Source organism: Callorhinus ursinus, unplaced genomic scaffold (assembly GCF_003265705.2).
Source record: "Callorhinus ursinus isolate GAN/ISIS: 27379988/994484 unplaced genomic scaffold, GSC_fseal_2.0 scaffold41, whole genome shotgun sequence".
In the NCBI taxonomy this organism is placed as follows: domain Eukaryota; kingdom Metazoa; phylum Chordata; class Mammalia; order Carnivora; family Otariidae; genus Callorhinus; species Callorhinus ursinus.
The window spans coordinates 8,990,346-9,017,776 of NW_027397103.1; the positions used below are offsets into that span (position 1 = coordinate 8,990,346).

At 41.5% G+C, this 27,431-nt stretch overlaps 1 protein-coding gene across 2 annotated transcripts in view; it reads left to right on the forward strand.

The window, feature by feature from the left end:
• The first annotated feature begins 1,023 nt into the window (after nucleotides 1-1,023).
• NAA25 (N-alpha-acetyltransferase 25, NatB auxiliary subunit) overlaps nucleotides 1,024-27,431 on the forward strand; it is a 73,226-nt gene continuing 46,818 nt past the window's right edge. For both annotated transcript variants that reach the window (XM_025889630.2, XM_073881109.1), the window contains exons 1-8: nucleotides 1,024-1,120; nucleotides 13,842-13,927; nucleotides 14,911-15,049; nucleotides 17,234-17,352; nucleotides 22,461-22,535; nucleotides 23,691-23,798; nucleotides 24,263-24,341; nucleotides 27,215-27,326. In XM_025889630.2, coding sequence (XP_025745415.1) covers nucleotides 1,063-1,120; nucleotides 13,842-13,927; nucleotides 14,911-15,049; nucleotides 17,234-17,352; nucleotides 22,461-22,535; nucleotides 23,691-23,798; nucleotides 24,263-24,341; nucleotides 27,215-27,326 — 776 coding nt within the window. In that variant the 5' untranslated portion in view covers nucleotides 1,024-1,062. The remainder of the gene's footprint in view (nucleotides 1,121-13,841; nucleotides 13,928-14,910; nucleotides 15,050-17,233; nucleotides 17,353-22,460; nucleotides 22,536-23,690; nucleotides 23,799-24,262; nucleotides 24,342-27,214; nucleotides 27,327-27,431) is intronic.

Consider the following 27,431-nt stretch of genomic DNA (forward strand, 5'->3'; position numbering starts at 1 on the left):
CTACAAGTAAAGCTCCATGAAAACTTTGTCTATTTATTGATGTAGCCTCCGTGCCTAAAACAAAGCACGGCACATAATAGGCATTCAATAACTACGAGTTGTATGAACTGATTTACTTTTTCCCTCCAGTTTTACTGAGGCATAATTGACAAACTAACTGCATTACTATTTTTTAACTTTTTTTTTTTTTAAAGATTTTATTTATTTGACAGAGAGAGAGAGAGACAGCGAGAGTGGGAACACAAGCAGGGGGAGTGGGAGAGGGAGAGGCAGGCTTTCCGGCAAGGAGGGAGCCCGATGAAGGGTTCGATCCCGGGGCCCTGGGATCACGACCTGAACCGAAGGCAGACGCTTAACTACCGAGCCACCCAGGCGCCCCTGACTGCATTACTATTAATCTAGGATGCTTCTTAGCTGGTTGAGCCCCAGGCGAAGGGTGAAGGGATCTTGAACTTTTCAGGCTTATTTTTACTGTTGATCAGCGTCCTTTCCCCCTTCGCCCCCCTTTTTAAGTAAGATCTGTGCCCTAGGTGGGGCTTGAACTCATCAACCCCAAGATCAAGACTCTCACGCTCTACCCATTGAGCCAGTCAGGCACCCCAGATCGGACAGACCCCTTTTCCCCACTGTCCCTTGGGTCAGTCTCCCAGAGGAGTTCCCGCTTCCTCAACAATTGGTCACAGACAAGTCTAACTGGTCCTCCCTCGGACACAGGATAAATAACGATAAGCAGGAGCAGCCGAGCCCCAACTTTGACCAAGAGTTTCTCCCCTCCTTTCCTCACTACCCAGTACGTGACTCGGAAGGGATTTCAATACGAACAGCCGTCTCTTCCACCCAGGTTGATTCCATCGGGCCAAAGGGGGAAAGTGTCCTATTGAAGAAGCCACTGCGGTACGGGTAGGGGTCAGCGGGCTGGACGGCTTCCCTTTCCGCGCAGGAGCGTTCAGTCGCAGCTCCGCGACTATCGCGATAGAAGAGCTGGATCGGCGCTGGCCCTTTAACAGCCCCTTCCCGAGGGCCTGCCCCGCGCGTGCGCACTGCGGTTCTGCGCTTGTCATCATGGCGACGCGGGGCCATGTGCAGGACCCTAACGACAGGCGCCTCCGGCCCATTTACGGTGAGTGCCTGGGGCCAGCCTCTTGTCGGCCGGACGCGTCGAGAGCTGCTGAGGCCGGGGCGAAGGTCCAGGAGGGGCGCTGAGGGGGCGGGCGCGGAGCTGGCGGGCGCGGGGGGCGGACCGCGCGGGCCTCTAGGCCGCAGCCCCGGGCCTCGCGTAGGCGCTGGCCGGGCCTTCTTGAGCCCAGCGGTGGCAGCGGCGCGGTCCAGGCAGCGTCTCGTCAGCAGAGCTGGCCCGACGTGCGAGACACACTCTCGCTGAGACGTGCGCTGCCCGCAGGCTGCGTTGTTAATGCCGCACCAAGGAAGACCCAGGATCTCAGGTGGATCCCAAGCCAGGTGAAAGCTGGCTCCGGCATGAGGGTGCGACACTCTGCTTGAGGGAAAATTCCTCACTAAAGACATTTTACTTAGGAGAACCGGGCCTCGGGGGTCGTCTGACTAGTTGTGCTCGGTGCATATGGAGAAACAGGTCCAAAGAGGGGAAGGGGCTTATGCAAGGTCACCCAGATCGAGTCAGGAGCAGGCCCTATTCGAGGCTCCTAATCCAGCGCTCTTTGGTGGAGAAACAGCTGCTCTGGGCGCACGTGGGAGGCGGGGTGTGTGTGGGGGGGTCGTGGGCCCAAAATAGCGGTGAAGAGACAGTGTTAGCTCTTGTCAGAGGGGCATGCAGGGCTGCTGCAGGGCTTTTCCTCTCTGCAGCTTCTCTGGTTTCTCTGCAGCTTCCCTTGTGCTAAGTGGATCCCCCTCCTTAACGCTTACCTCAACTCTCAGGCATTCAGACCTTGATGTCATCCTGCTTACCCGGCTGTGAAAAATCAACAGATTTGAGTCAGGGAGAAACACCTTTTCAGTAACCAGGATGTTCTGTAATTGGGCAGTGGTCCTTTTTGCAGTTCCTCTCTCTCCTCATAGATAGTTGGTCTGTCTTAGTGAACAGTGAGGAAGGCTTCAAGGTCAGTGGTTTTTGCCAAACTAGACCTGGAGCTTATAGTGTAAATGTTACTAAATGGAGGTTTCTCCACATGGCTGAGATCATTCAACTTTTTTGGAGGAGGGGGCAACTTTATTTCTGGCACGGTTGGTCCTGCTTTTAAAATTTGTATGATGCTTTACTTACATCTCATTTGATTCTAGCAACAACCTGTGAGGTGGGAAATAATAGCTAATGTATCTAGACCGATTATTATGTTATTCTCTGTGATTGGCCCTTCACATGGCTTATCTCATTTAATATTCACACATTCTGATGAAGTGGATAGTTTTTTCCAGTCCTGCAAATCTCCCCCCACCCTTTTTTCCCCACAGATGAGAAAAATGGGGCTTTGTTGATAATTGTCTAATTTGTCTAAGGTCATTCAGCTAACATTTGTTGGAGTTAGGGGCCTAACCCCAGTGTCCCAAGCTCACCCTCTTAACCACTGCTAGAAAATTCCTCGCTTTAAGGGGAAGACACTGACTTTCCAAAGGTCACACGGGTGGTGAGTGGCAGAGATAGGACTCTATTTCCACTTCCCCATGGTGTATGTTACCATACCCTCCAGTATATATTTTCAGAGGGCAGGGATGAAATAGGATGATTGAGGGTAGGAACTGAATCCAGCCAGGGTCCACAGTTTCTAGCTTATTATGACTCTCTGCAGCAGCAGCTGCCTGCAGACATTTTTTTTTTAAGTTTTATTTATTTAAGTAATCTCTTCACTCATCGTGGGGCTCGAACTCACGACCCCGAGATCGACCCCAAGATTGAGTCGCGTGCTCCTCCTACTGAGCAACCAGGTGCCCCCCTCCTTTAAACTAAAAAGATTCAGTACTTTTCTTTTCTTAATATAAATTTTAGTTAGCTAACATGCAGTGTAATACTGGTTTCAGGAGTAGAATTCAGTGATTCATCAGTTACATACAACAAACACCCAGTGCTCATCATAACAAGTTCCCTCCTTAATACCCATCACCCATCTAGCCCATCCCTTACCCACCAGATTCAGTACCTTTTTTTTTTTTTAAAGATTTATTTATCTATTTTAGAGAGAGCACTCATGTGCTTGGAGGAAGGAGGATGGCGGGGGAGGGGGGGAGAAGCAGAGGGAGAGGGAGGAAAAAGAAACCCAAGCAGACTCTGCATATGGAGCCTGACTCGGGGCTCGATTCCAGGACCTCGAGATCATGACCTGAGCTGAAATCAAGTCTGATGCTTAGCTGACTGCGCCATCTAGGTGCCCCCAAGATTCAGTATTTTTGAGAATAATTGGATTTCTAAAATTGTTCTTGAGGACCAAAGGAAATGCCTTTGGTGTCCCATAAGTCATTTAGAAATAACAGTGTTTTGAACTACTCAGTAAGAAAAATCTTGTCCATTTCACGTTGCTAAACATTAGGGTATGTTAACTGGAAGTGACAAGTTGTATTGTCAAACTGAAGCGAGAATTATGTAGCTTTTGTTATAGTTCATGGGGCGAGTATTAGAAGAAGCTTCCTTTAAGAATTTCAAGCAATTAGGGGCGCCTGGGTGGCTCAGTTGGTTAAGTGACTGCCTTCGGCTCTGGTCATGATCCTGGAGTCTCAGGATCGAGCCCTGCATCTGGCTCCCTGCTCAGCAGGGAGTCTGCTTCTCCCTCCGACCCTCCCCCCTCTCATGTGCTCTCTCTCTCATTCTCTTTCTCTCAAATAAATAAATCTTTAAAAAAAATTTCAAGGCAATTAATATCAACTGGCAGGAACAGGAAAAGAGAGGGTACCAACTGTCCTTGACTTCAGCACTTTTGACCTCCAAACTTTGGGACAGCCCTTGCTTTTGTGTTTAAATATATTAGTACCCCTAAACCACTATTGTTACTTGAATTCAGACATTTATTAGCTGGTAAATGAAAAGCTTATGCTTGGTAGATAGTGCTTGCCCACCAGCCAGAAGTTCAACTGTCAGCATTAACTGAGTGCTTGTTTGTATGCTAACTGTCCTATTAGGTAGTAAGATTATTGTGATCACAGTAGTAAACTAAAGGCCAGAGATTAAATTGCTCAGAGTTAACAGCTAGTAAATTGTAGATCTGGGATTTGAACATAGGCGTTGTCACTGAGAGCCCAGCTGTTCATTGAGTTCAGAATTAGCAGCATCACTCTCTTTGTACAGCATTATTTGTACTGCCAGGGTTTTAGCATTTTACAACTGTTGGAAACTGCCTGTAACCTCAGCTCTTGCTGAATATTGTTTAGGGTAGAAGTGGACAGTACTGTATAGGTGATTAACTGTGAAATTGTGGTGAGTTGAGATGTGGTGCGTTGAAATTATATTTTCATTGTCCAGGTTTAGAATAACTTTTCAGAAAGCTCATTAGTTGAAACATCTTCAGAGTGCTTCTCATTACTTATAAATTGGTAAGTTTAGGTATTATATTTTTAGTGTTTGAAAACCACGCCTGACCTTACTAGAACACCCACTTTATTCATTTTCGTTTTGCTAAAATTATTGTCTTGTGCTATGTGGTTCTTTACAGATTTTGTACTCTGACATGACTTGGTGAGCGCCAATGCTTTTTTCTACCATTATTATTAATTTAAAAATGTTTTTAGTGGCTAGGGGGACAAGCAGGGTGGAAGTGATGGTCAAGTATGGCACATCATAAATTTGTGTAGAATACAGGAATTGCTAGGTCAGCAATTGTAAAATAGAGAAGTTTCAAAGACAAAAAATATTCTCATAGTTTTTAGAATGCACATACATATTTTTATTTACTTTCCTGGCACACAATCTTTTTTTTTTTTTAAAGATTTTATTTATTTATTCATGAGAGACAGAGAGAGAGGGAGAGAGAGAGAGAAGCAGAGGGAGAAGCAGGCTCCCAAGGAGCAGGGAGCCCGATGCGGGACTCGATCCCAGGACCCTGGGATCATGACCTGAGCCGAAGGCAGACACTTAACCATCTGAGCCCCCCAGGCGCCCTGGCACACAATCTTTTGTTCTCATCTGTCTTACTGGCTTTCAGTCTTGCTATAGTCTGGGTGAGGTGTAACATACTTCCTAGCTGTGTTTCCTGAATGATAGTGACTTTTTAGTGAGTTAAGACATTTCCCTTTGGTGCCTGGCCAACTCCAGGTAATTATTCTGCTATAGTTCATTAGTAAATGCTCCCAAGTCCTCAATCCAATGTGGTTTTTATTCTGAGCCTTCTGTTGGGCATTGTTAGCCCTGCGAGTCATGTCCTGTTTTCCCCGAGGAGTGGCAGGGTGTCTTGGTGAGTGAAGATTATCTTGTCCTTCTTTAGAAAAGTCACTTGGTACAACCTGTTTTCTTTCTTTCTTTTTGTTTTTGAAATTATTATGACCATTTAAAAAGGTCTGACTTAGGGCGCCTGGGTGGCTCAGATGGTTGGGCGTCTGCCTTCGGCTCAGGTTGTGATCCCAGGGTCCTGGGATCGAGTCCCGCATCGGGCTCCCTGCTCCTTGGGAGCCTGCTTCTCCCTCTGCCTCTCTCTCTCATGAATAAATAAATAAAATCTTAAAAAAAAAAAAAAAGGTCTGAGTTAGACCTATACATTCTAAAGCATTTTAGACTTAAAAGAATGATTTTAATGCACAGAAAATTCCTAAAAGAATACATAGAGTAGAGCATGGTGAGAGCATAGGTCAGGTTTAAAAGACTAATGCTTTTCATGTTATGCCCGTATAAACTGTTCAGATTTTTTTTTTTAATTATTTTTTAACCATGGCTTGCACTGTTTTTGTTATTTAAAAAATTAGTTGGGGGCGCCTGGGTGGCTCAGTTGGTTAAGCGACTGCCTTCGGCTCAGGTCATGATCCTGGAGTCCCAGGATCGAGTCCTGCATCGGGCTCCCTGCTCAGCAGGGAGTCTACTTCTCCCTCTGACCCTCCCCCTTTCATGTGCTCTCTCTCTCTCTCAAATAAAGAAATAAAATCTTTAAAAAAAAATTAGTTGGGGCACCTTGGTGGCTCAGTTGGCTGAACGTCTGACTCTTGGTCTTAACTCAGGTCTTGATCTCGGGCTCATGAGTTTGAGCCCTGCATTGGGCGCCATGCTGAGCGTGGAGCAGAGTCTCCTTAAAAAAAAAAAAATTAGTTGAGGGGTGCCTGGCTGGCTCAGTTGGAAAAGAGCATGCGACTCTTGATCTCGGGGTTGTGAGTTCGAACCCCCCGTTGGGTGTAGAGATTACTTAAATAAATAAAACTCGAAGAAAAAAAAGAAAGCTTTAAAAAATTAGTGGAAAAGATTTTTAAAAAACTTAAATAGTATGAAGCCATCACTAGTCATTGGTTCTTTGAACTTACTGTTGTGTTGTGGTCACTTTGTATGTATGCATCTCTCATTTTCCTGATAGACTACTCAATTTCTAGAAGACTTTTTTTCCCCCTATATGGTTTGTTCATTTCTGTATTCCTTTCTTCATTCACCTTATTTATTGAGGGCCCAGTATGCGCTAGGCACAATGTAGATTCAGGGAATGAGTGAGTACTGAACAGCAAAGCAGAGACATGGTTTCTGCTTTCAAGGAGATTGTAGTTTCAACAGATTTCTTAAAAATAATGGTGTACATAATCATTACACTTGTGTTAAGAGCGCGCACACGCGCGCACACACACAGTTGGGGGTGGTGGGGGGAAAAGGGAGAAGAGCAGGGAGCCTGACGCAGTGCTCTGTCCCAGGACCCCGGGATCATGACCTGAGCCAAAGGCAGATGCTTAACTGACTGAGCCACCCAGGTGCCCTGTGTTAAGAGCTTTGAAGGAAAAATGTAGGTTCCCATGAGTGCATACAATGTGGGCATCTGAGCTGTCAGGGACAAGACAAGAAAAAGTTCCCTATGGAAGTGACATCTTACTTTGAACATGAAAGAAGAGCAGAGGGTTAGTCAGGCAATGATGGAGGGAGCGTGTAAAAAGGAGCTTGCTCCACCTTATGTGTTGGCAATGCGAAGATTGGTTGAGATGAGGCTACTGTGGTAGACAGACTCAGCTTTGTAAGCCATTTTAAGAATTTTGAAATTTGTTTTAAAGATAGTGGGAAGCAGTGAAGAGATTTAACCAGGAGAGTGAGGTTATCAGGCTTGCAGTTTAAAAAGATAGCTCTGAATATTCTGAGGGAAATAGTTTAAAAGGGGGCAAATGTAGGCTGTGAGGTAATTGGTTAGGAGGCATCATTCCTTTTTAAATTTAATCCCTCCCAGTCATCTTGCGAGTAGTAGATATTTAACAAAATTTGTTGACTGAAGGAATGTTTTACCTACAATTTGTATTCTTGGTAAAAGCAAGGCTCCTATTCCAAAGCATTTAGAATTTTAAGCAAAGTGGGGCCTGGGTGGCTCAGTTGGTTAAGCGACTGCCTTCAGCTCAGGTCATGACCCCAGGGTCCTGGGATCGAGCCCTGCTTTGGGCTCCCTGCTCCGCGGGAAGCCTGCTTCTCCCTCTCCCACTCCCCCTGCTTGTGTTCCCTCTGTTGCTGTCTCTCTCTCTCTCTCTCTCTTTCTCTCTGTCAATTAAATAAATAAAATCTTTAAAAAAAGAAAAAGAATTTTAAGCAAAGATGGAGCTATGTTGTATTCAGTCTTTTTTTCTAAATTGGAGCAATATTTTCAGTAGTCTTTGAAGCTCTTGTAGGAAGTGGAAACAGTGTAGGTTGTCATTTTAGCTGCCCTAGAGACTTTCACAACAGCTTCAAGAACACACAGCCTAAAAGCAAGCTTGCTTGCTTGCTTTTTTTTTTTTTTGACAAGACTGATCTCTCTTTTTTAAAGTAAGCTCTATGCCCGACATGGGCATATGCCCGACTCATGACCCTTAAGATCAAGAGGCGCATGCTCCACAGACTGAGCCATGAGCCAGCCGGGCGCCCTAAGACTGATCTCTTTCTTACTGTCAGTATCCCTAAGTATGATTGGACAAATTAATCCCAGGGCCTCTTCTACCAGGCACGTAGGCCCGCATGTGTCAGGGCCTACTGCTGTCTGCATATGTAAGGAAGAGTCACTTCTGTTCAAATTGTTACCCAGGAAGGTGGCTGGCTTAGTCATTTAACAGAATTTGATAGTCTCTTGCCAATGATTTAACCCAATGTTTTCCAGATTTCTGTCGTTCTTCCATCTAGTGTGATGATTCTAGCTTTATTTAGTATTATCTGTGCTATTATTTACTTAATATTTTTCTCTAACTTGATTTTTAACTTAAATTTATTTAAAAATAATCTATATCATTATCATTAATGGAGGACCTGTCACTTGTGCTGAGAAAACAAAGTGATAAGATGAAAACAAAACAGTGTTGTTAAAGTCTTAACTAGATTCTGATATTTGTGTAGCTCTGAGTCTGAAGTCTGTTCCTTTGCTGTTAAAAGAAAAAACATTAGAAAGTATTAAAGAAGTGGCTGGCTTAGTTGGAAGAGCATTCAACTCTTGATCTTGAGGTTGTGAGTTCGAGCCCATGTTGAATGTAGAGATTACATTAAAATCTTAAGGGAAGAAAAAGTATTAAAGAAGTGACTGGCTAACCCTAAACTGAGACTGTCTCTTTAATACAAGGGAAACATTGGAAGAGATCAACTTCTCACTGTGTTACCTAGTGCTGACTGCAAGGACCACCTAAAAACATTTCACTCAGAGAGTGGTACCCATGGTTTGCAAACATTGCTTTCATCTATGCATCATCATCAAACTGTTTCCTATGCCTGATTTGTGGATGGCTGATTTTGGCTTATTCCTGTTATTAAGGGAACACCAGTCCTCATGGTAAAACCACAGTTACCATTGAATAAGTTTTGTTTGTTTGTTTATTTATTTATTTATTTAGAGAGAGGGGAGGGAAGAGGGAGAGAAAAACACTAGTACACTCCATGCTGAGCGTGGAGCCTGACACGGGTCTTGATCCCATGACCCTGAGATCATGACCTCAGCTGAAACCAAGAGTTGGATGCTCAACTGACTGTGTCACCCAGGGGCCCCACCTTTGAGTAAGTTTTAAAACAACTTACTAAAAAGATTTAGGATATCAATTTATTTATATATTTATTTTAATTCATTTTTTTTTTAGAGGAGAGGGACAGAGGGAGAAAGAATTTTTTTTTTGTTTAAGATTTTATTTATTTATTTGACAGAGAGATAGAGAGCACAAATTGGCAGAGTGGCAGGCAGCAGGAGAGGGAGAAGCAGACTTCCCGCTGAGCAGGGAGCCTGACGTGGGGCTCGATCCCAGGACCCTGGGATCGTGACCTGAGCTGAAGGCAGATGCTTAACCGACTGAGTCACCCAGGCACCCCGAGAAAGAGAATCTTAAGCAGGTTCCATGCCCAGTATGGAGCTGGATGTGGGGCTCAGTCTCATGACCCTGAGATCATGACCTGAGCCAAAATCAAGTTGGAGGCTTAACCTACTGAGCCACCCAGGGGCTCTGGAATATTGTTTTTATTGGCCTGTTTTCTCCAAGGGCTACATAATTTATATTCCAGAGTCAGTAATGTAAAACGAAAATAGACTTTTACCATCTAGGCATCCAGGAGCGGGGAGCCTGACAGCAGACTGGCTGAATGTAGTGGAGTGTCTTAAACTTTTGGGTGCAAGGAGCAGAAGCCCATTGACACAAGCTCTAGTGAAGGGGCCTTGCTATAAACCCTGGTGGGAGCCTAGAGCAGGGATGCAGTGTTCAGGGTTTGATGGAAACTGGAGATGGGGTGCCTGGGTGGCTCAGTCATAAGGCATCTGCCTTTGATTCAGGTCATGATCCCAGGGTCCTGGGATTGAGCCCCGTGTCAGGCTCCCTGCTCAGTGGGAAGCCTGCTTCTCCCTCTCCTACTCCCCCTGCTTGTGTTCCCTCTCTCGCTGTGTCTCTCTCTGTCAAATAAATAAATAAAATCTTAAAAAAAAAAAATAAAGCAACTGAAGAGCTGTCAGGATCTAAAGCTTTTTTTTTTCTTTTAAGATTTTTAAAAATTTATTTGTCAGAGAGAGAGCACAAGCAGGGGGAGTGGCAGAGGGAGAAGCAGGCTCCCCATTGAGCAAGGAGCCCAATGTGGGACTTGATCACAGGATCCTGGGATCATGACTTGAGCCGAAGGCAGACACTTAACCACCTGAGCTGCCCAGGCATCCCTAAAGCTCCTCCCCCCCAATTTTCATCCTTGCTTTTATCTGTGCGTGTTTATTCTCTGCTTGGTTCTTCAGACTGGGTTTTTTTTTTTTTTTTTTCCCCCTGCTTACTCATCAGTTTACCCAGGGCCCAACATGTTGGCTTTGTGGCCACACCAAGATGTGACCTCTCTCCACGAGCTTAAATTAATCACACTGCCCTGCCCCCAATCCTTTGATAAAGATAAGTGACATTTTTAATACTTTTATAAATGTTATGTGAATGAAGAGGCAAGAGACAACTCCTTTTCTTCACTCCCCATCAACTAACTTGTATCCCCTAAGGCGTCTTCAAAATGGAAATTCTGGAGCTGCCACTGGTAATGTCAGACTAACAATATTTATTTCCTTCCAAATGAGGTTCCCCATAGTTTCTGACTCTGGCTTTGTGACTCAGTGTTGCAGTTACAGATTACCAGGGAGAAACCTGATTTACCCTTGGGTTAATATCCACCCCATTGGGTGTAGTTACAAGGTCTAGACGTGGTCATCCAATCCTACCCCTGCAGTAGAGGCACTGGAAACCATTCCCAGAGAAGAGGGCATGGGCAGGTAAGTACAGAGGGAAAGGTTAAATGCCCTTATAGTCCTGACCTCTGGTCTCATCCATTTATGGGCAGATCCTCAGAGTTGGGGTCTTATCACGGATGTTTAATTACTCTTCCGGGTATGCTCTAAGAACGTGGAGTCTTACAGGAATGAGTCAGAAGTAACTTAGAACTGACTCAGAAAGAGATCTGCACGTTATTAGGAAGAGAAAGTGTCCTTTATTGAGCTGAAATATCTCTGTCAGGCATTCTGTAAGGACAAATGATGGCATATTGGCTGAGCTATTTAAGAAAACTGGTGTTAGATATTTGGGTAGTTAGGCCAAGTTTGTATGCTTTTAGTTTTCTGGTTCTCCAGTCTCTCCACCTGAGTATTAGGTCTTTGATCTTCCTTTCTAGATTGCGATTGCCTCCACAGTGAGTCTGTCTCTTTTTGATCTTCCTCCTTAGATTGTGATTACCTCCAGAGTAGGGCTTCTTAATCTCTTCACCTAGCATATTTAGTGCTTATCTGTGTTATGGCATTGAAGAAAGACTGAAGAGATGAAACTCATGGGTTCATGTGGGTCTGTTTTAAGTTTTAGTCAAGTATTCATTGGAGGAAAATGGAATTCGTTAGGTAAAATGATAGTCTATTTCTGTTATTTGGGGCACTCTGGGCCACGAGGGCCATAGATTATTTTGAGTTCTTTATGTTTCCTTTGTCCCTATGCTGATTTGGGACCTTGATGGACAGAGTGGGACCATTAGCGGTAGTAGATTCTGAACTGGCCTGCATTCAGTCATCTTTCTATAATTAGAACTGACAGCTACCACCCATGTTGCCCACCTATAACACTTCTCACTTTCCGTCTCTGGAAATGAGTCTTTGCTTTGTGTGTGTGTGTGTGTGTGTGTGTGTGTGTGTGTGTGTGTGTGTGTCACACATTTGTTTTTATTTTTGTTTTTAATCTTATTTATTTATTTGAGAGAGAGAGAGAATGAGAGATAGAGAGCACGAGAGGGAAGAGGGTCAGAGGGAGAAGCAGACTCCCCGCTGAGCAGGGAGCCTGATGTGGGACTCGATCCCAGGACTCCAGGATCATGACCTGAGCCGAAGGCAGTCGCTTAACCACCTGAGCCACCCAGGCGCCCGACACACATTTTGTTAATGTGCTTTATTTGTTAGAGCAGTTTCGGGTTTACAGAAAAAAGAGTGGAAAAGTACAGAGTTCCTGTATATCCCCACACTCCCACTCCCTCCCCCCAGTTTCCCCTATTGTTAATATCTTGATTTAGTGTGGTACTTTGTTTCAGTTGCTGAGCCAATATGATAGGTTTTTTATTTTTTTATTTAAAAAAATTTTTTTTAAAGATTTTATTATTTGAGAGAGAGAGGGATAGAGCGCAAGCAGGGGGAGCAGCAGAGAGAGAGGGAGAAGCAGGCTCCCTGCCGAGCAGGGAGCCTGATGCGGGGCTTGATCCCAGGACCCTGGGATTATGACCTGAGCCGAAGGCAGACACCCAACCGACTGAGCCACCCAGGCACCCCAGGTTTTTTAATTTTTTTTAAAGATTTTATTTATTTTTGAGAGAGAGGGCTCACGAGCATGAGCGGGGGAGGGGCAGAGGGAGAAGCAGATTCCCTGCTGAGCAGGGAGCCCAATGTAGGACTCGATCCCAGCACTCTGGGATCATGACCTGAGCCACCCAGGAGCCCTGATAGGTTATTTTTAACTAATATACATAGTTTACTAGTTTACATTAGGGTTTCTTCTTTGTGTTGTACCTTCTGTGGGTTTTGACAAAAGTATGATGACCTATATCCATCATTACAGTATCATACAGAATAGTTTCACTGCACTAAAAATTCCCTGTGCTCCACCCATTCATCCTTCCCCCAGCCCCTGGTGACCACTGATTGTTTTATTGGCTCTATAATTTTTTGCCTTTTCCAAAATGTCATATAATTGGAATCATATAGTATGTAGCCTTGTCAGATTGGCTTCTTTCACATAGCAATATGCATATAAAGTTCCTCAGTGTTTTTTTGTGCCTTGATAGCTCATTTCTTTTTATCACTGAGTAATATTCCATTGTATGGCTCTATCACAATTTTGTTTATCCATTGGCCCATTGAAGGACATCTTGGTTGCTTCCAAGGTTTGGTAGTTGTAAATAAAGCTGCCATAAACATTCGTGTGCAAGTTTTTGTGTGGAGGTAAGTTTTCAGCTTATTTGGGTAGATACCAAGGAGCATGATTGCTGATCAAATGGTAGAGTATGTTTAGCATTTGAAGAAACTGCCAGAGTGTCTTCCAAGGTGGTTTTACCATTTTACCTTCCCAGCAGCACTGAGTGAGAGGTGCTGTTGTTCCATGTACTCACCAGCATTTGATCCATAACTTATTTTGAGTTATCCATGCCTCATCTGCCCCTACACTGATTTGGGACCTTGCTGAGCAAAGAGGGATCAGGTAGTAGTAGTAGTAGGTTGTGGACTGGCCTGTTTAGTCATTTTTCTGTATTTCGAATTGACAGCTACCACCATTTCCCATTTATGACACTTCTCATTTTCTTCTGGATCTTCTCATCTGGAAATGAATCTTTTCTTTGGTTAGACTTTTGGATAATAATTGATTCCTTTTTTTCCATAACACAATTCTATAATAGGTCTGAGAGATGACTATAGGAATATAAGATCGTATTCTGGACCATCCTAGCCACTTAGAGTTTTTTTTTTTTTTTTTAAAGATTTTATTTATTTATTTGAGAGAGAATGAGATAGAGAGAGAGCATGAGAGGGGAGAGGGTCAGAGGGGGAAGCAGACTCCCCGCTGAGCAGGGAGCCCGATGCGGGACTCGATCCCAGGACTCCAGGATCATGACCTGAGCCGAAGGCAGTCGCTCAACCGACTGAGCCACCCAGGCGCCCTAGCCACTTAGAGTTAAAATTGGCACCATGATGTTTTTAATACTGAATTAAAATACTTTATGAAACATCTCATACCAGCGTATGCATTTTTCATATTTGCTGAAGGAATATAATTATCATAATTTGTTTTCATAGATTATCTTGATAATGGTAATAATAAAATGGCAATTCAGCAAGCAGATAAATTGTTGAAGAAACATAAGGATCTTCATTGTGCTAAGGTAAGTTCATTTGCTCTTGAGTTACTTATATTTGGTGGGTTATATATTATAATCTTAAAAGGGAAAAGATATTAAATCTGTTAAGGACTTCTTTCAGGTTTTTTTTCCCCCAGGTTATGTTTTGTTTTGTTTTTTAAGCAGGCTCCATGCCCAGTGTGGAGCCCAATGCAGGGCTTGAACTCACAACCCTGAGATGAAGAGTCACACACTCTACCAACTGAGCCAGCCAGGCGCCTCTCTAAGCTCTAAGCCATTTCTTTTTTAAAGATTTTATTTATTCATTCGAGATAGAGGGATACAGAGAGAGAGCAAGAGCAGGGGGAGAGGCAGAGGAAGAAGCAGGCTCCCTGCTGAGCCAGGAGCCGGACGTGGGGCTCAATCCCAGGATCCTGGGATCATGACCCGAGCCGAAGGCAGATGCTTAACCATCTGAGCCACCCAGGTGCCCCTAAGCCATTTATTTTTCTGATTACTTAAATGCCATAAATAGTATTTAATTAAAAGCTAACGGTTTATTTCTTTGGATATTTTGGACATAGCTAATTTAATTATTTTATATTGATAGACTTCTTTTTTTAAGCAACTTTGTGTCTTTTATTTATTTTTTTAAAGTAGGTTCCATGCCCAACATGGGGTTTGAACTCACAGCCTCGAGATTGAGAGTTGTATGCTGTAGAGCCTGAGCCAGCCACGTGCCCCTGTTCTGCCTTCTTAACATGACTGAATAGGAAAGACTCTTGATGTGCTGCGATTTTTAGTAAAATATGGTTTACTTGATCAGCAACCTAGGCGTACCTTACAGCTTATCTTGTGTTTTCAAGTTGGCCTTCTTTGGCTTATTTTTTTTTTAAGATTTTATTTATTTATTTGACAGAGCATAAGAGGGGGAGCAGGAGAGGGATTAGCAGGCTCCCCTCTGAGCAGGGAGCTTTGGCTCAGTTTCATTTCTGTCCTTTTAAAACTTATGTTTTCCTATGTATCAGGTTTTAAAGGCAATTGGTTTACAGAGAACTGGAAAGCAAGAGGAAGCCTTCATGTTAGCACAGGAGGTGGCGGCCCTTGAACCAACAGATGACAACTCGCTACAGGCACTGACTATTCTTTACCGGGAGATGCACCGACGTATGTTTCTTTTTCATTGTTTTTAAACCTGAGCTGTAGTTTTTGTTTCTTTCTTCTTCTTCTTCTTCTTCTTCTTCTTCTTCTTCTTCTTCTTCTTCTTTCTTCTTTCTTCTTTCTTCTTTCTTCTTTCTTCTTTCTTCTTTCTTCTTTCTTCTTTCTTCTTTCTTCTTTCTTTCTTCTTTCTTCTTTCTTCTTTCTTCTTTCTTCTTTCTTCTTCTTTCTTCTTTCTTCTTTCTTCTTTTTTTCTTCTTCTTCCTTCTTCTTCCTTTCTTCCTTTTCTTTTTTTAAAGATTTATTTATTTATTTTAGAGAGCGAGAAAGCACACAAGTGGGGGGGAAGGGCAGAGGGAGAGGGAGAGAGAGAATCTTTTTTTTTTTTTTTTAAAGGTTTTATTTATTTATTTGAGAGAGAGAGAATGAGAGCCAGAGAGCACGAGAGGGAAGAGCGTCAGAGGGAGAAGCAGAGTCCCTGCTGAGCAGGGAGCCTGTTGTGGGACTCGATCCCGGGACTCGAGGATCATGACCTGAGCCGAAGGCAGTTGCTTAACCAACTGAGCCACCCAGGCGCCCGAGAGAGAGAGAATCTTAAGCAGGCTCCACATCCAGCATGGAGCCCAAGCTGGGGCTCGATCTCATGACCCTGAGATCATGAGCTGAGCTGAAATTAAGAGTTGGATGCCTAACCAACTGAGCCACCCAAGCGCCCCAAGGTTTTGTTTATTTCTGATTGAGTTTTGTATTTGTTCATTTTACTTATCATTCATGTTTTGAGTGGATGGCAATAGGCAAAATAATGCATTAACCATGATTTACAAAGACTGTAGGCAGAAAGGATATTTTACGCGTATTAGTATCCTGAATTGGAATGAGTTGACGTTGGTTTGTGACATTTTGATTTACTGAATGGAAGAGTTATCCTTTTTACTATTTGATAGGAAAATTTCAAACATAAAAAAACCAGAACAGCATAATAAATCTCAGTGAACTCTTTATCCACCTTCAGCAGTCATTGTTTTTTAAAAGACAGAACTTAAGAGTTGGGTATTATATCTGATTATTTAGGGATTATGTTGATTTGGGGTTATGGATTCTCCCCCAGTGTTTTTTTTTTTTTTTTTAAACTGAGTCTTTTTTTGGTAAAGATTTTATTTATTTATTTGACAGAGAGAGACACAGCGAGAGGGAACACAAGCAGGGGGAGTGGGAGAGGGAGAAGCAGGCTCTCTGCTCTCTCTCTGGAAGCCTTGAGAGCAGGGAGCCTGATGCGGGGCTCATCCCAGGACCCTGAGATCATGACCCGAGTCGAAGGCAGATGCTTAACGACTGAACCACCCAGGCGCCCCCCCCCAGTGTTTTTTTAAAAATCATTTATCTCACAAATACTGAATATTTCTCTATGACAAGTATTGCATCCAAGTCAAAGATGAAAGGTGCTCTCTCTGCCCTTTTGTTACTCACAGTCTTTAAGGGGAAATTCAGGGGGACGTGGCTGGCTCAGTCAGTAGAGCATGCAACTTTTGATCTCAGGGTTGTGGATTCAAGCCCCACGTTGGATGTAGAGCTCAATTAAAAAAAAATAAGGGGAAATTCATCAATAGACTCTTTTCTACATTATGTGTTAATAAATGTTATAAGAGACTTGTTTAAAAAATTTAAAGATGGTGGAAGGAAGCAGTGATCAAACCGGGTGGAGGTGCAGAGATGGTGTTGGGGAAGGATTACATTTGAACTTGCACAGTTCCTTGCAGAGAGGATTACATTAGAGCTGGGTCTTGGTCTTGGATGATGTTCACTGAGTAGAAAAGAGAGGAAAGGAGAATCCAGGCAGAGGGAACATGCAGAAGTATGAAACAGCACTGGGAGTCTAGTGGAGCTACAAATAGTTTGAGGTGCTGGAACACGAAGTGCTGTGGGAAATAAGTAGGAAGGAGACAGAGAGGCTAGATCCTGGAGGGTCTTATTTAGGTATTGAAAATGTGTTGGGGAGGCCTGAGCTATTCCATGCTTCACTGAATAACACCCAACCAAGAGAAGAGTAATGATCAGATGAGGCAAAACAAATACTTTCTTCTTCCTTAGTGATAGGAGACATCTGTTTCCTCCAAAGGGGAAAAAAATTAAATGCTGTTAAGATTTAAGGTATACTGCAATAATTAAGGAATGTCCTCTTTCTCTTTACCCTAGCGGAGTTAGTTACAAAACTCTATGAGGCAGCTGTGAAGAAAGTTCCCAATAGTGAGGAGTATCACTCTCACCTCTTCATGGCTTATGCCAGAGTGGGCGAATATAAGAAAATGCAACAGGTAACTTGATTCCAAACCTCCTGGGCTGTGGGATTTGCTATTAGACGCAAGTCTTTTTAAATGTGACTTAATTGTAGGACTGTGTGTGCATGCATGTGGGTGTTTGCGTGTGTGTGTAGAGCCGAATCTCTGTATTTGTGTGTGATCAGGCAGATACTTTCTTGTGTGTTTTAAAGATGAACTATTATGCAAGTTCTTCAAGTGTTTTATTTGGGGAAATCTGATTGTTCTTTGGTGGCCTGGTGGTATGTTTTGTTTGGTTCTGGTAAGTTGGCTTCAAATTGTCCCACTGCATGAGATTGTTGTTATAGTTTCAGAAAATAGGCAGAAATCCCAGAACAAAAAATGAACAGACTATAGAAAGATTAACCTTAAAGTTTAGATCTAATTTGTAAATTTAACTCTTCGTAGCCTGCAGAGATTTTTAAATCCACCTGGGAAAACTCCTCACTGTTTAGGTACTTGTCTTTTTCATAGCGGCAGCTTATTTGCCAGTTAGCACGTTTTAGGTGTTGCTTATATTTAGATGTATGTGAAGGAACCTCATTTGGACTAGTGGGTGGGTAAAGTCAACATCCCAGAGAAATGAAACTGTTAAGCCCGTAAAGGGTTATGATGTCAAACTAGCATTTTTTTAGAAATGGCTTTGTTTGTGGGTATAATTTCTTCTGAAAGCAAAGCTTTCTTACTTGGGTTTTTATTTTGTCTTATTCTTTACTTGAAATATCAGACTATAACAACAGATAAATTAGGGAGGGTGGAAGGTACTATATTAATATAAATCCTTTCTCCTTAAAATTAATCTTTGTATTTGCTTATGCAAGGTTTTAAATTGGAAGAATTTTTTTCCCCAAATTTAATTCTTTGAAGAAGTTTTATTTACTGATGGAGTATATTCTCAGGAAAAATAATCAGATTATAATTTTTCTTTTTTTTTTTTTTAAAGATTTTATTTATTTATTTGACAGAGAGAGACACATCAAGAGAGGGAACACAAGCAGGGGGAGTGGGAGAGGGAGAAGCAGGCTTCCTGCAGAGCAGGGAGCCCGATACGGGGCTTGATCCCAGGACCCTGGGATCATGACCTGAGCCGAAGGCAGACGCTTAATGACTGAGCCACCCAGGCACCCCTATAATTTTTCTTTAAATGTAAAATGGGTATATATTTTTAAATTGGCAATGCTAACATGAAAATATGTAAATCTTTATTTTTTTTTTTTTAAGATTTTATTTATTTATTTGAGAGAGAGAATGAGATAGAGAGAGAGCATGAGAGGGGAGAGAGTCAGAGGGAGAAGCAGACTCCCCGCCGAGCAGGGACCCCGATGCGGGACCCGATCCCGGGACTCCAGGATCATGACCTGAGCCGAAGGCAGTCGCTTAACCAACTGAGCCACCCAGGCGCCCTGTAAATCTTTAGTATCATTTTTACTTCTAGGAATATGTTTTCAGGAAAGTATATTAAATGTCCATTAATACAGATACAGTTAAAGGAATTATGATTCATCCATGTGGGAGAATAAAATGCAACACCCCACCTCCCCTTAAATGGTACTGTGTCTTTGTCTTTTTCTACCAGTCCCTAAAGGATATCTCTAAGGGAATGTGCCAAAATGTTACCAGGATATAGGCCTATGGATACTTTTCTTTCTCTTAATTTTTTTTTTTAAAGCATGTGTTAATTTTATGATCCCACAAAACATATTTTTGAACCATGTCTTTTATATATACATGCAATAAAATAACAAAAAGGACAAGTTAATGCAATGACAATATTAGGGTAAATTTTGAAAAAGGGAAAAAATAATCTGCCATTTGAACAGATTTTTTTTTTTTTTTTTTACTGTTGAACTTTACATGTTGGCAGAGATCTACATATACCTTTGCATCTTGCTCTCAGGAGCCACTGCTTTGATGTGGCTTAATAGTCATTGATCCTAAATATGTTGTAGCTATAGCTTTTTTTTTTTAATGTTTGTTTTTAAGATTTTATTTATTTGAGAGAGAGAGTGAGCAAGAGAGATGGAGCAGGAGAGGGGCAGAGGGAGAGGGAGAAGCAGACTCCCCGCTGAGCAGGGAGCCCAATGATGACATGGGGCTTGATCCTTGATCTGGCACTCGGGGATCATGACCTGAGCTGAAGGCAGACGCTTAACCAGTGGAGTCAGCCAGGCACCCTGCGATAGCTTGTTTTTATATTATTCCATTCTAGTATATTGGAAGAACAGAGCGTTCTGGTGTTAAATGTTTCAGAATGAAAAGTCTTAATTTTTATTTTACCTTTTTTGCTGCTTAAGATTGTTACAATTTCTTAGTTTATATGTATGTTTATTTTGAAAGTGGTTGTCAGTGTGGGGTAATAGGTAGTTTACGAATTAAATGTCATGTTTCATCAGGGTGAGTGTTTTTGTTCCTGTTGAATCCTCAGTGCCTAGAATAGCATCTGCACAATAAATTTTTGTTAAATAAATGAATGATTTGCATTAACTGGTGGAGGTAAAAGGGAGGGAAGCCAGGGAATCAGAAAATATAAGGACTTCTGCTGTCCCAAATGACATTCCTGGCAGATAATATTTAAAATCATCTTGAATGAAGATTTGCTAGGGGTTCACAGGTAATTGGACTTTTCTTTTTCTGTAAATGGTGTTTCCTTTTGTTCTTTTGTTTGTTCATTTGTTTTTTGACGTTCCTGTATTCTGAGTCACCAGTTCATAGCCATGTTTTTTAAACTTGTCTGTCTTCAAAAGTTTTCTGTATCAGCAGACTATCAGTGTCTGCAACATAGTATAGGGTGCAGGCATGAAATTTTTGCCTTATCTTTTGTATTAAAAATTCATATTAATTTTATATTTTACTTCTTTTTATTTATGTCATTATAAAAATGTTTTCTTTCCCCAAATGATCAAGTAAAATTGGTTTTCTAACATTTTGATTCCATTCCTCCAGAGTTTAGTGTTAGGAGCAGGGACTTTAAGCCATCTTAGACTCTACTTTTTTTTTTTTTAATTTTGTTTATTTGAGAGAGAGAGGGAGAGCAGGAGAGAGAGCGAGCAGGGGGAGGGGCAGAGGCAGAAGGAGAAGCAGACTCCCCGCTGAGCAGGGAGCCTTACTCAGGGCTCAGTCCCAGGACCTTGAGATCATGACCTGAGCCAAAGGCAGATGCTTAACCGACTGAGCCCCCCCGGCGCCCCTTAGACTCTCCTTCTTATCCTGTATTGTCCATTTTGTCTTTAAATCATCTTGACTCTTTTTCTACAGTGTCTTTGAGGTCTCTTTCTATTTGATCTTCCTCATCCTGGTTGAGTTCTTCATTGCCTCATCTCTTCTATTTCTTTCCTTCACAGTACAGCTAAAACACTCTTCCTAGAAGAGTATAGATGTGTACGTATCACTCCCTTACTCTGTATAACACTCCGTTCTCAGTGCTTTACAACCAGGATATCTCAGTTGCCTCTCAGCTCTTTTCCCCTCCCTGTCCTCTTAATCCTTATTTATAGCCAAAGGTTCTGTTTGTTCTTGTCAACATATGTCTCTTCTTTCTTTGATATTTTGTTCAGATTCAGATTTTGCTTCTACCTAGAATTGACTCTCCCCAAGTGTTTCTCTTTGTGTGTATGTATCCTTAACCCCATCTTGGCCTGTAGACATTCTCTTGACCTTCAAGGTTCATCTGAAAGACTGCTACTCTGAAGAAGGCTTTATTGATTAAGTTCCCTTCCCTACTTTCCCTTAAAGAAAGAAAAAGAAAGGAGTGAACAAACTTAACCATGCTTTTTTTGAAAACAAAAAGGCATCGTGTTTTTGTATAGGATGTTTATTTTTTTTGCCAAGTATTATTTTAGTCATTTGAATATTTGTCTTATCTCTTTCCCTAGCTTTTGTGTTTGGGACCGGGACTCAATCTTTTTATCGTGGGCAGAATAGACATTTCCTTCCACTAAATAGGGGCTCCGTATAATTTTTCAAGTGGATTAAAGTTAAGCAAAAGATTAAAAAACATAAAATAGTAACTGTGACAATTAGCTGACTGAGTTCTTAGCATTGATTACTAGTTGGCTAATTATGGGCAGATTCTCAGTTATGCATGAATAGATCTACTTTGTTCCTTCTTGCCATGTCCCTGCTTTTAAGTATTTCATATTATACATTTCACAAAGAAAGGGTTCAGTTCAAGTTAATGGTATCTTGAAAGAACCTGATTATTTTCCTAACCTAAGAATTATTAATTTTTTTAATAATGTCAGAGTAAACTTTTCTGATTTTTTTTTTTAAAGATTTTATTTATTTATTAGAGAGAGACATGGCGAGAGAGGGAACACAAGCAGGGGGAGTAGGAGAGGGAGAAGCAGACTTCCCGTGGAGCAGGGAGCCCGATGTGGGGCTCGATCCCAGGACCCTGGGATCACGACCTGAGCAGAAGGCAGACGCTTAACGACTGAGCCACCCAGGCGCCCCTAAACTTTTATGATTTTAAGTTTAAATATACTGTCTGGGGGCGCCTGGGTGGCTCAGTCGTTAAGCGTCTGTCTTCGGCTCAGGTCATGATCCCAGGGTCCTGGGATCGAGCCCCGCATCGGGCTCCCTGCTGAGCAGCAGGGAGCACCTCAATGTTGTCAATTGAGCTTCTTCCTCTCCCACTCCCCAGGCTTGTGTTCCCTCTCTTGCTGTTTCTCTCTCTGTCAAATAAATAAAAATCTTTAAAAATAAATAAATAAATATACTGTCTGCATTTTTTTGTTTTACTATAACTAGTTAGTGCAGTATTTTTAGGTAAGTTTGTTGGTATACATTCATAAGCCAAATTTTACGTTTGTTGGTAGTCTGTCAGAACCATATTGGATTGCTCTATTTTCCAAAAATACCGGCCTTTAATTTGAAGAAATCTGGTTCAAAAGGTGAAATATTCCTGATGTAAAAATTCACCTTTGTGATTACCTATATTGCTGTCTACTAGAGAATATCCATCAAGTCACTAGGCACTTACAGTAACTGGGATGTGTAGACATGTTGCTATTCTCCTAAGAAACTTCTTGCCACATATCTAGATCATTAATTGCTGTCTGTATTTTGTTTTCCAAATTAAGCATTTATGGCTCTCTGTCTTTCAGGCTGGCATGGCTCTATATAAGATTGTCCCCAAAAACCCTTACTACTTTTGGTCTGTGATGAGCTTAATTATGCAAGTGAGTATGGCATTCAGAATGGGATTGAGATTTATTTTTATTTTTGTGTATAGTTATTGTCCTTAACTTGTCTTCTGAACACCTTGGGTAATGTGTTGCAGCGTGTGTCAAACAGGGACTTTACATAATGTCAATTGACTTTTTGAGTTGGGGAATTTTGGTATTTGTTCCTTATGAGTTGGTATATCAGTTTATTTGTATGTAGCACACACTGTATTTCCCCTGAATCTTAAATCCATTCCTGGGTTATTTGATCAAGTATGAGCCTTGAAAAATTTGGTATTTTGACTTGAGGTTTGTCTTTAAAACAGTATTGTTTGTTAGCGAACACGTTATTGAACTGGATGGCCTTGTGTTATCAATTCTGTTTTTTGAACCTCAGTTTGCTCTTTTGCAGAATGGAGATGCTTATCTTCCAGAGCTACTGTAAGGACCAAAAGGAGATAGTGTGTAAGAGAAGATAGGGAGGAAAGAGTTAAAATGTAGCGGTTAAGTCAGAGAGGCTCTGGGTTTAGACAGGTCTGCATTCATATACTGGTTTCAGCACATGTCTTAGAGAGCTGTTGGGGAATACCTTAGTTTATCTATGAAATAAGCATAATAGCTGCCTTGAGCTACTGAGCTCTGAGCAGAATCTCAGGCAATGTTAAAATTATTAATAAGCATTGATTTAATTATCAATCTAAGATAATCCTAATTATCGAAACTAGTTAATACTGGGCTGTATAAATGGAAGGTATTGGCGTTTTCCCTCTAATATGTGAACATCCCAAAAAGACGTCTGAAAGGCTTTTACTCTTCAAACACCTGATGATACCTTTTACATATAATGAGCAGTATAGGCATATCCCCTCTTAACATAGTTCTAGAAAAATGTATGAATAACCTATTTAAAAGTTAGACCATATTATGGAAATCCAGTTTGTCAAAAATGTATAGGATAATGCATCTTTAATAAATCTCTTCTAAAGCAAACCACTCTGTAATGTATCTTCATGGCAAGTTCAAATTAGGTCTGATATTAGACATAGTGGACTGATAAATACGTGCTGGAGTCACAGTAATGGTCTGCCTGGTAATAATATAAATAGTGCAAGCAGGGGGTGAAATATTTATTTTTTATTAGAGTGAAATATTTATTTTTTTCTCCTATAGTCTATATCGGCACAGGATGAAAACCTCTCAAAAACGATGTTTCTGCCCCTCGCTGAAAGAATGGTAGAAAAAATGGTGAAAGAGGACAAGATAGAAGCCGAGGCCGAAGTGAGTAATGGAAGTCCTGCAAAAGCCGTACTTTTGTATTTGCATGAGTTTGGTATTGCTGCAGTATGCTACGGTACTACAAACTGCTCTCTTATTCCAGTTAGAGAGCTGGGTCCTCATTCTTGTGTAAATATGAAGCTTTGGAAGTACCCAGCTTAAGTATAGCGAACATTCTTACTGCTGATTTCATCTCATTTGAAGATAGTGTTCTTTTCTATTAGATACTTTTTAAATTAAATTAAATTAAAATTAAATTTTCTTAAGTAGGCTCCACACCCAGCATGGGGCCCAACTTGGGCTTAAATTCATGACCTTGATACCAAGACCTGAGCTGATATCAGGAGTCGGACACTTAACTGACTGAGCCACCTACATGCCCCTTGATAACTTTTTAAAAACATGCAAATGACTATTCTTATTGAAAAGTTTCGATTGTTGCATTTCTTACTTGTTTTTTCTGTAAGGTTGAACTTTATTATATGATCTTGGAACGTTTGGGAAAGTACCAGGAAGCCTTGGATGTTATCAGAGGAAAATTAGGAGGTAATTTTTAGTTTTCCTAAAGTTTTTTTTCTTCTATTTAAACATGAAAAAAATATTTTTAAAGATTTTATTTATTTATTAGAGAGAGAGTGAGCGAGAGAGCGAGAACAAGCTGGGGGGTGGCCAGGGGAGAGGTAGAGGGGAGAAGCAGACTCCCTGCTGAGCAGGGAGCCTGATGCGGGGCTCGATCCCAGGACCCTGAGATCATGACCTGAGCTGAAGGCAGACACTTAACTGACTGAGCCGCTCAGGCGCCCCAAACATGAAAAATATTTATTGTGGAAAATTTCTTCCTTACACAGAAACATAAAGATATAAAGACATAAAAAAAATCACTTGTGATCATCTTACGTTCTTCCAGACTTTCCTGTATGTTATACATTTACTTTATTTTTTTTATTTTTTTTTTTTTAAAGATTTTATTTATTTACTTGACAGAGAGAGACAGTGAGAGCAGGAACACAAGCAGGGTGAGTGGGAGAGGGAGAAGCAGGCTTCCCGCTGAGCAGGGAGCCCGATGCGGGACTCGATCCCAGGACCCTGGGATCATGACCTGAGCCGAAGGCAGACGCTTAACGACTGAGCCACCCAGGCGCCCTACATTTACTTTAAAAATATATTTTATTTCATTTTATTTTTTAAAGATTTTATTTGTGAGAGAGAGAGAGAGAGAGGAAGAGAGCACGAGCAAGGGCACAGCAGGCAGAGGGAGAAGCAGGATCCCTGCTGAGTAAGGAGCCCGATGTGGGACTTGATCCCGGGACTCCAGGATCATGACCTGAGCTGAAGGCAGACGCTTAACGACTGAGCCACCCAGGCGCCCCAAAGCTTTTTTTTTTTTTTTTTTTTTTTTTAAGATTTATTAGAGAGAGTGAGAGAGTGAGTGTGAGCTGGGGGAGGAGCAGAGGGAGGGAGACAAGGAGACTCCACGCTGAGGGTGGAGCCAGTGCAGGGATCAATCAAATGATCCTGAGATCAGGACCTGAGCTGAAACCAAGAGTTGTACGCTTAACTAACTGAGCGGCCCAGATACAGCGAGCCTTTTTTTTTTTTTTTTTTTTAAGTAAGCTCTGCATCCAACATGGGGTTCAAATGCAAAACCCTGAGATCACGAGTCACATACTCTACTGACTGAGCCAGCCAGGTGCCCCTATTTCAATCTTTTTAATGTTTTTCGATCTGATAGATAAAACATATCTTACAGTTTTTATTTAATTTTGAGGGAGGATAATTTTTTTTATTTGTTTAAAAACCATTGATACTTTCTTTGAGCTGCTTTTCCTTATCCTTTGCCTATTTCTAAAAATGTGATTAATCTTAATGATTTGCAAGAGCACTTTATATGTTAAAGATGTTAGCTCTTTTCCATTATAGTGAAAATACTTCTTCCCTTTTTGTTGGAAAACTTATTTGTAGGAACTTCATAGATTGATCTAACCATTCCCCTTTGAAGATGTTTCTGACAGAGATTTAGGTTCCTAAACATTTACCCATTTTTGATGATTTCTGTGGGAGAAAGTCCTGGAAATCCAGTGTTGTTTTGACAAACCTGGTTTTTAATTGTGCCTTTATAGTCATTGGGGGAATCTAACTGTAGATGAATAGCCTGAGATCTCTCATTAGGAACAGTCATTAAAAAACTTTTATTTCAGGGGCTCCTGGGTGGCTCAATCGGTTAAGCATCTGCCTTTGGCTCAGGTCATGATTCCAAGGTCCTGGGATCAAGTCCCTCATTGCGCTCCTTGCTCAGCAGGGAGCCTGCTTCTCCCTCTGCCTGCCACTCCTCCTGCTTGTGCTTTCTCTCTCTGTCAAATAAAATCTTAAAAAAAATAAAATAAAAAAATAAAAACTTTATTTCATACAGGTGTGTATATCCTTTACTTGACCATGTGTGGTTATAAAACTAACACTGATAGTTTTAACTAATTATATAAAATGTAGGAGTTTTTGTTGTTGTTACTGTTTCTTTTTTTTTTTAAGATTTATTTGAGAGTGAGAGAGAGAAAGTGAGCATGTGTTGGGGGGAGGGTGGTGGCCAGAGGGAGAGGGAGAAGCAGACTCCCTACTGAGCAGGGAGCCTGATGCAGGCTGATCCCAAGACCCTGAGATCATGACCTGAGCCAAAGTCAGATGCTTAACTGACTGAGCCACTCAGGCACCCCCCCTTTAAGATTTTATTTGTTTATTTGAGAGAGAGATTATTATTGTTTTAATGTTATTTATTCTTTAATTTCAGCCTCCTTGCATATGGGTATAAGTCAGCCTTTCTGTTTTTATCCAGCTGGATTGTAGTTTAGGATAGTTAAAATGAAGATTATCTGTAGGAAATTCATAATGTAATTGTTGGTATCCGTAATCTGCTAAGCTGTTCTGAAAGGTTGGGGCAAATCTAATTTGTTCAGAAATAGTAGTCATAGTTTTTCTGTTCCCAGCTCTTGGGAAAGTGTTTGATTCATCTCTGTTCATTTTTGTATTCCTCCTAACATCTCACCTTGCTCATCCCATTCCAGTCTTAGCTCATTCAATGTTTTGGAACTGTTTGTATGGATGGGAAGTCTGTCTATGGACCATATATACTAGTTCCTAGATGCTTTTGGGGTTTTATAAGTGTACCCCATGTTTTAGATCCTCAACTCAATACATTCTGGATCTTTATAGAAAAAATGATTATAAAAGTTTAGTGTCAGAAATTTACTTTTTTCTTCTCAGGAAAATAATCTTTATTAAGATAATAGTTTGTATCTGGTAGTGGTCCCATTTTCTAAGAGAGGGAATAAGAAAATGTGACATTTTCCTTCTTGTGTTTGGACATTATTCTGGTTTCTGAGCAGAAATGAAACTAGCTTACCAATTTTTATAACTTTTAATTGTAGAGAAGTTGACAAGTGAGATTCAAAGTCGGGAAAATAAATGCATGGCTATGTATAAGAAGCTGAGCAGGTGGCCAGAGTGCAATGCCCTTTCCAGGCGCCTCTTATTGAAAAAGTGAGTAGATGCTTCTTTTTGGACCATGAGACTGGAGTGGGGCTCTCAGGTGTCACTACTGAATTTTTTTTTTTTAATCTGTTGTCTTTTATATTGCCTGGGCAT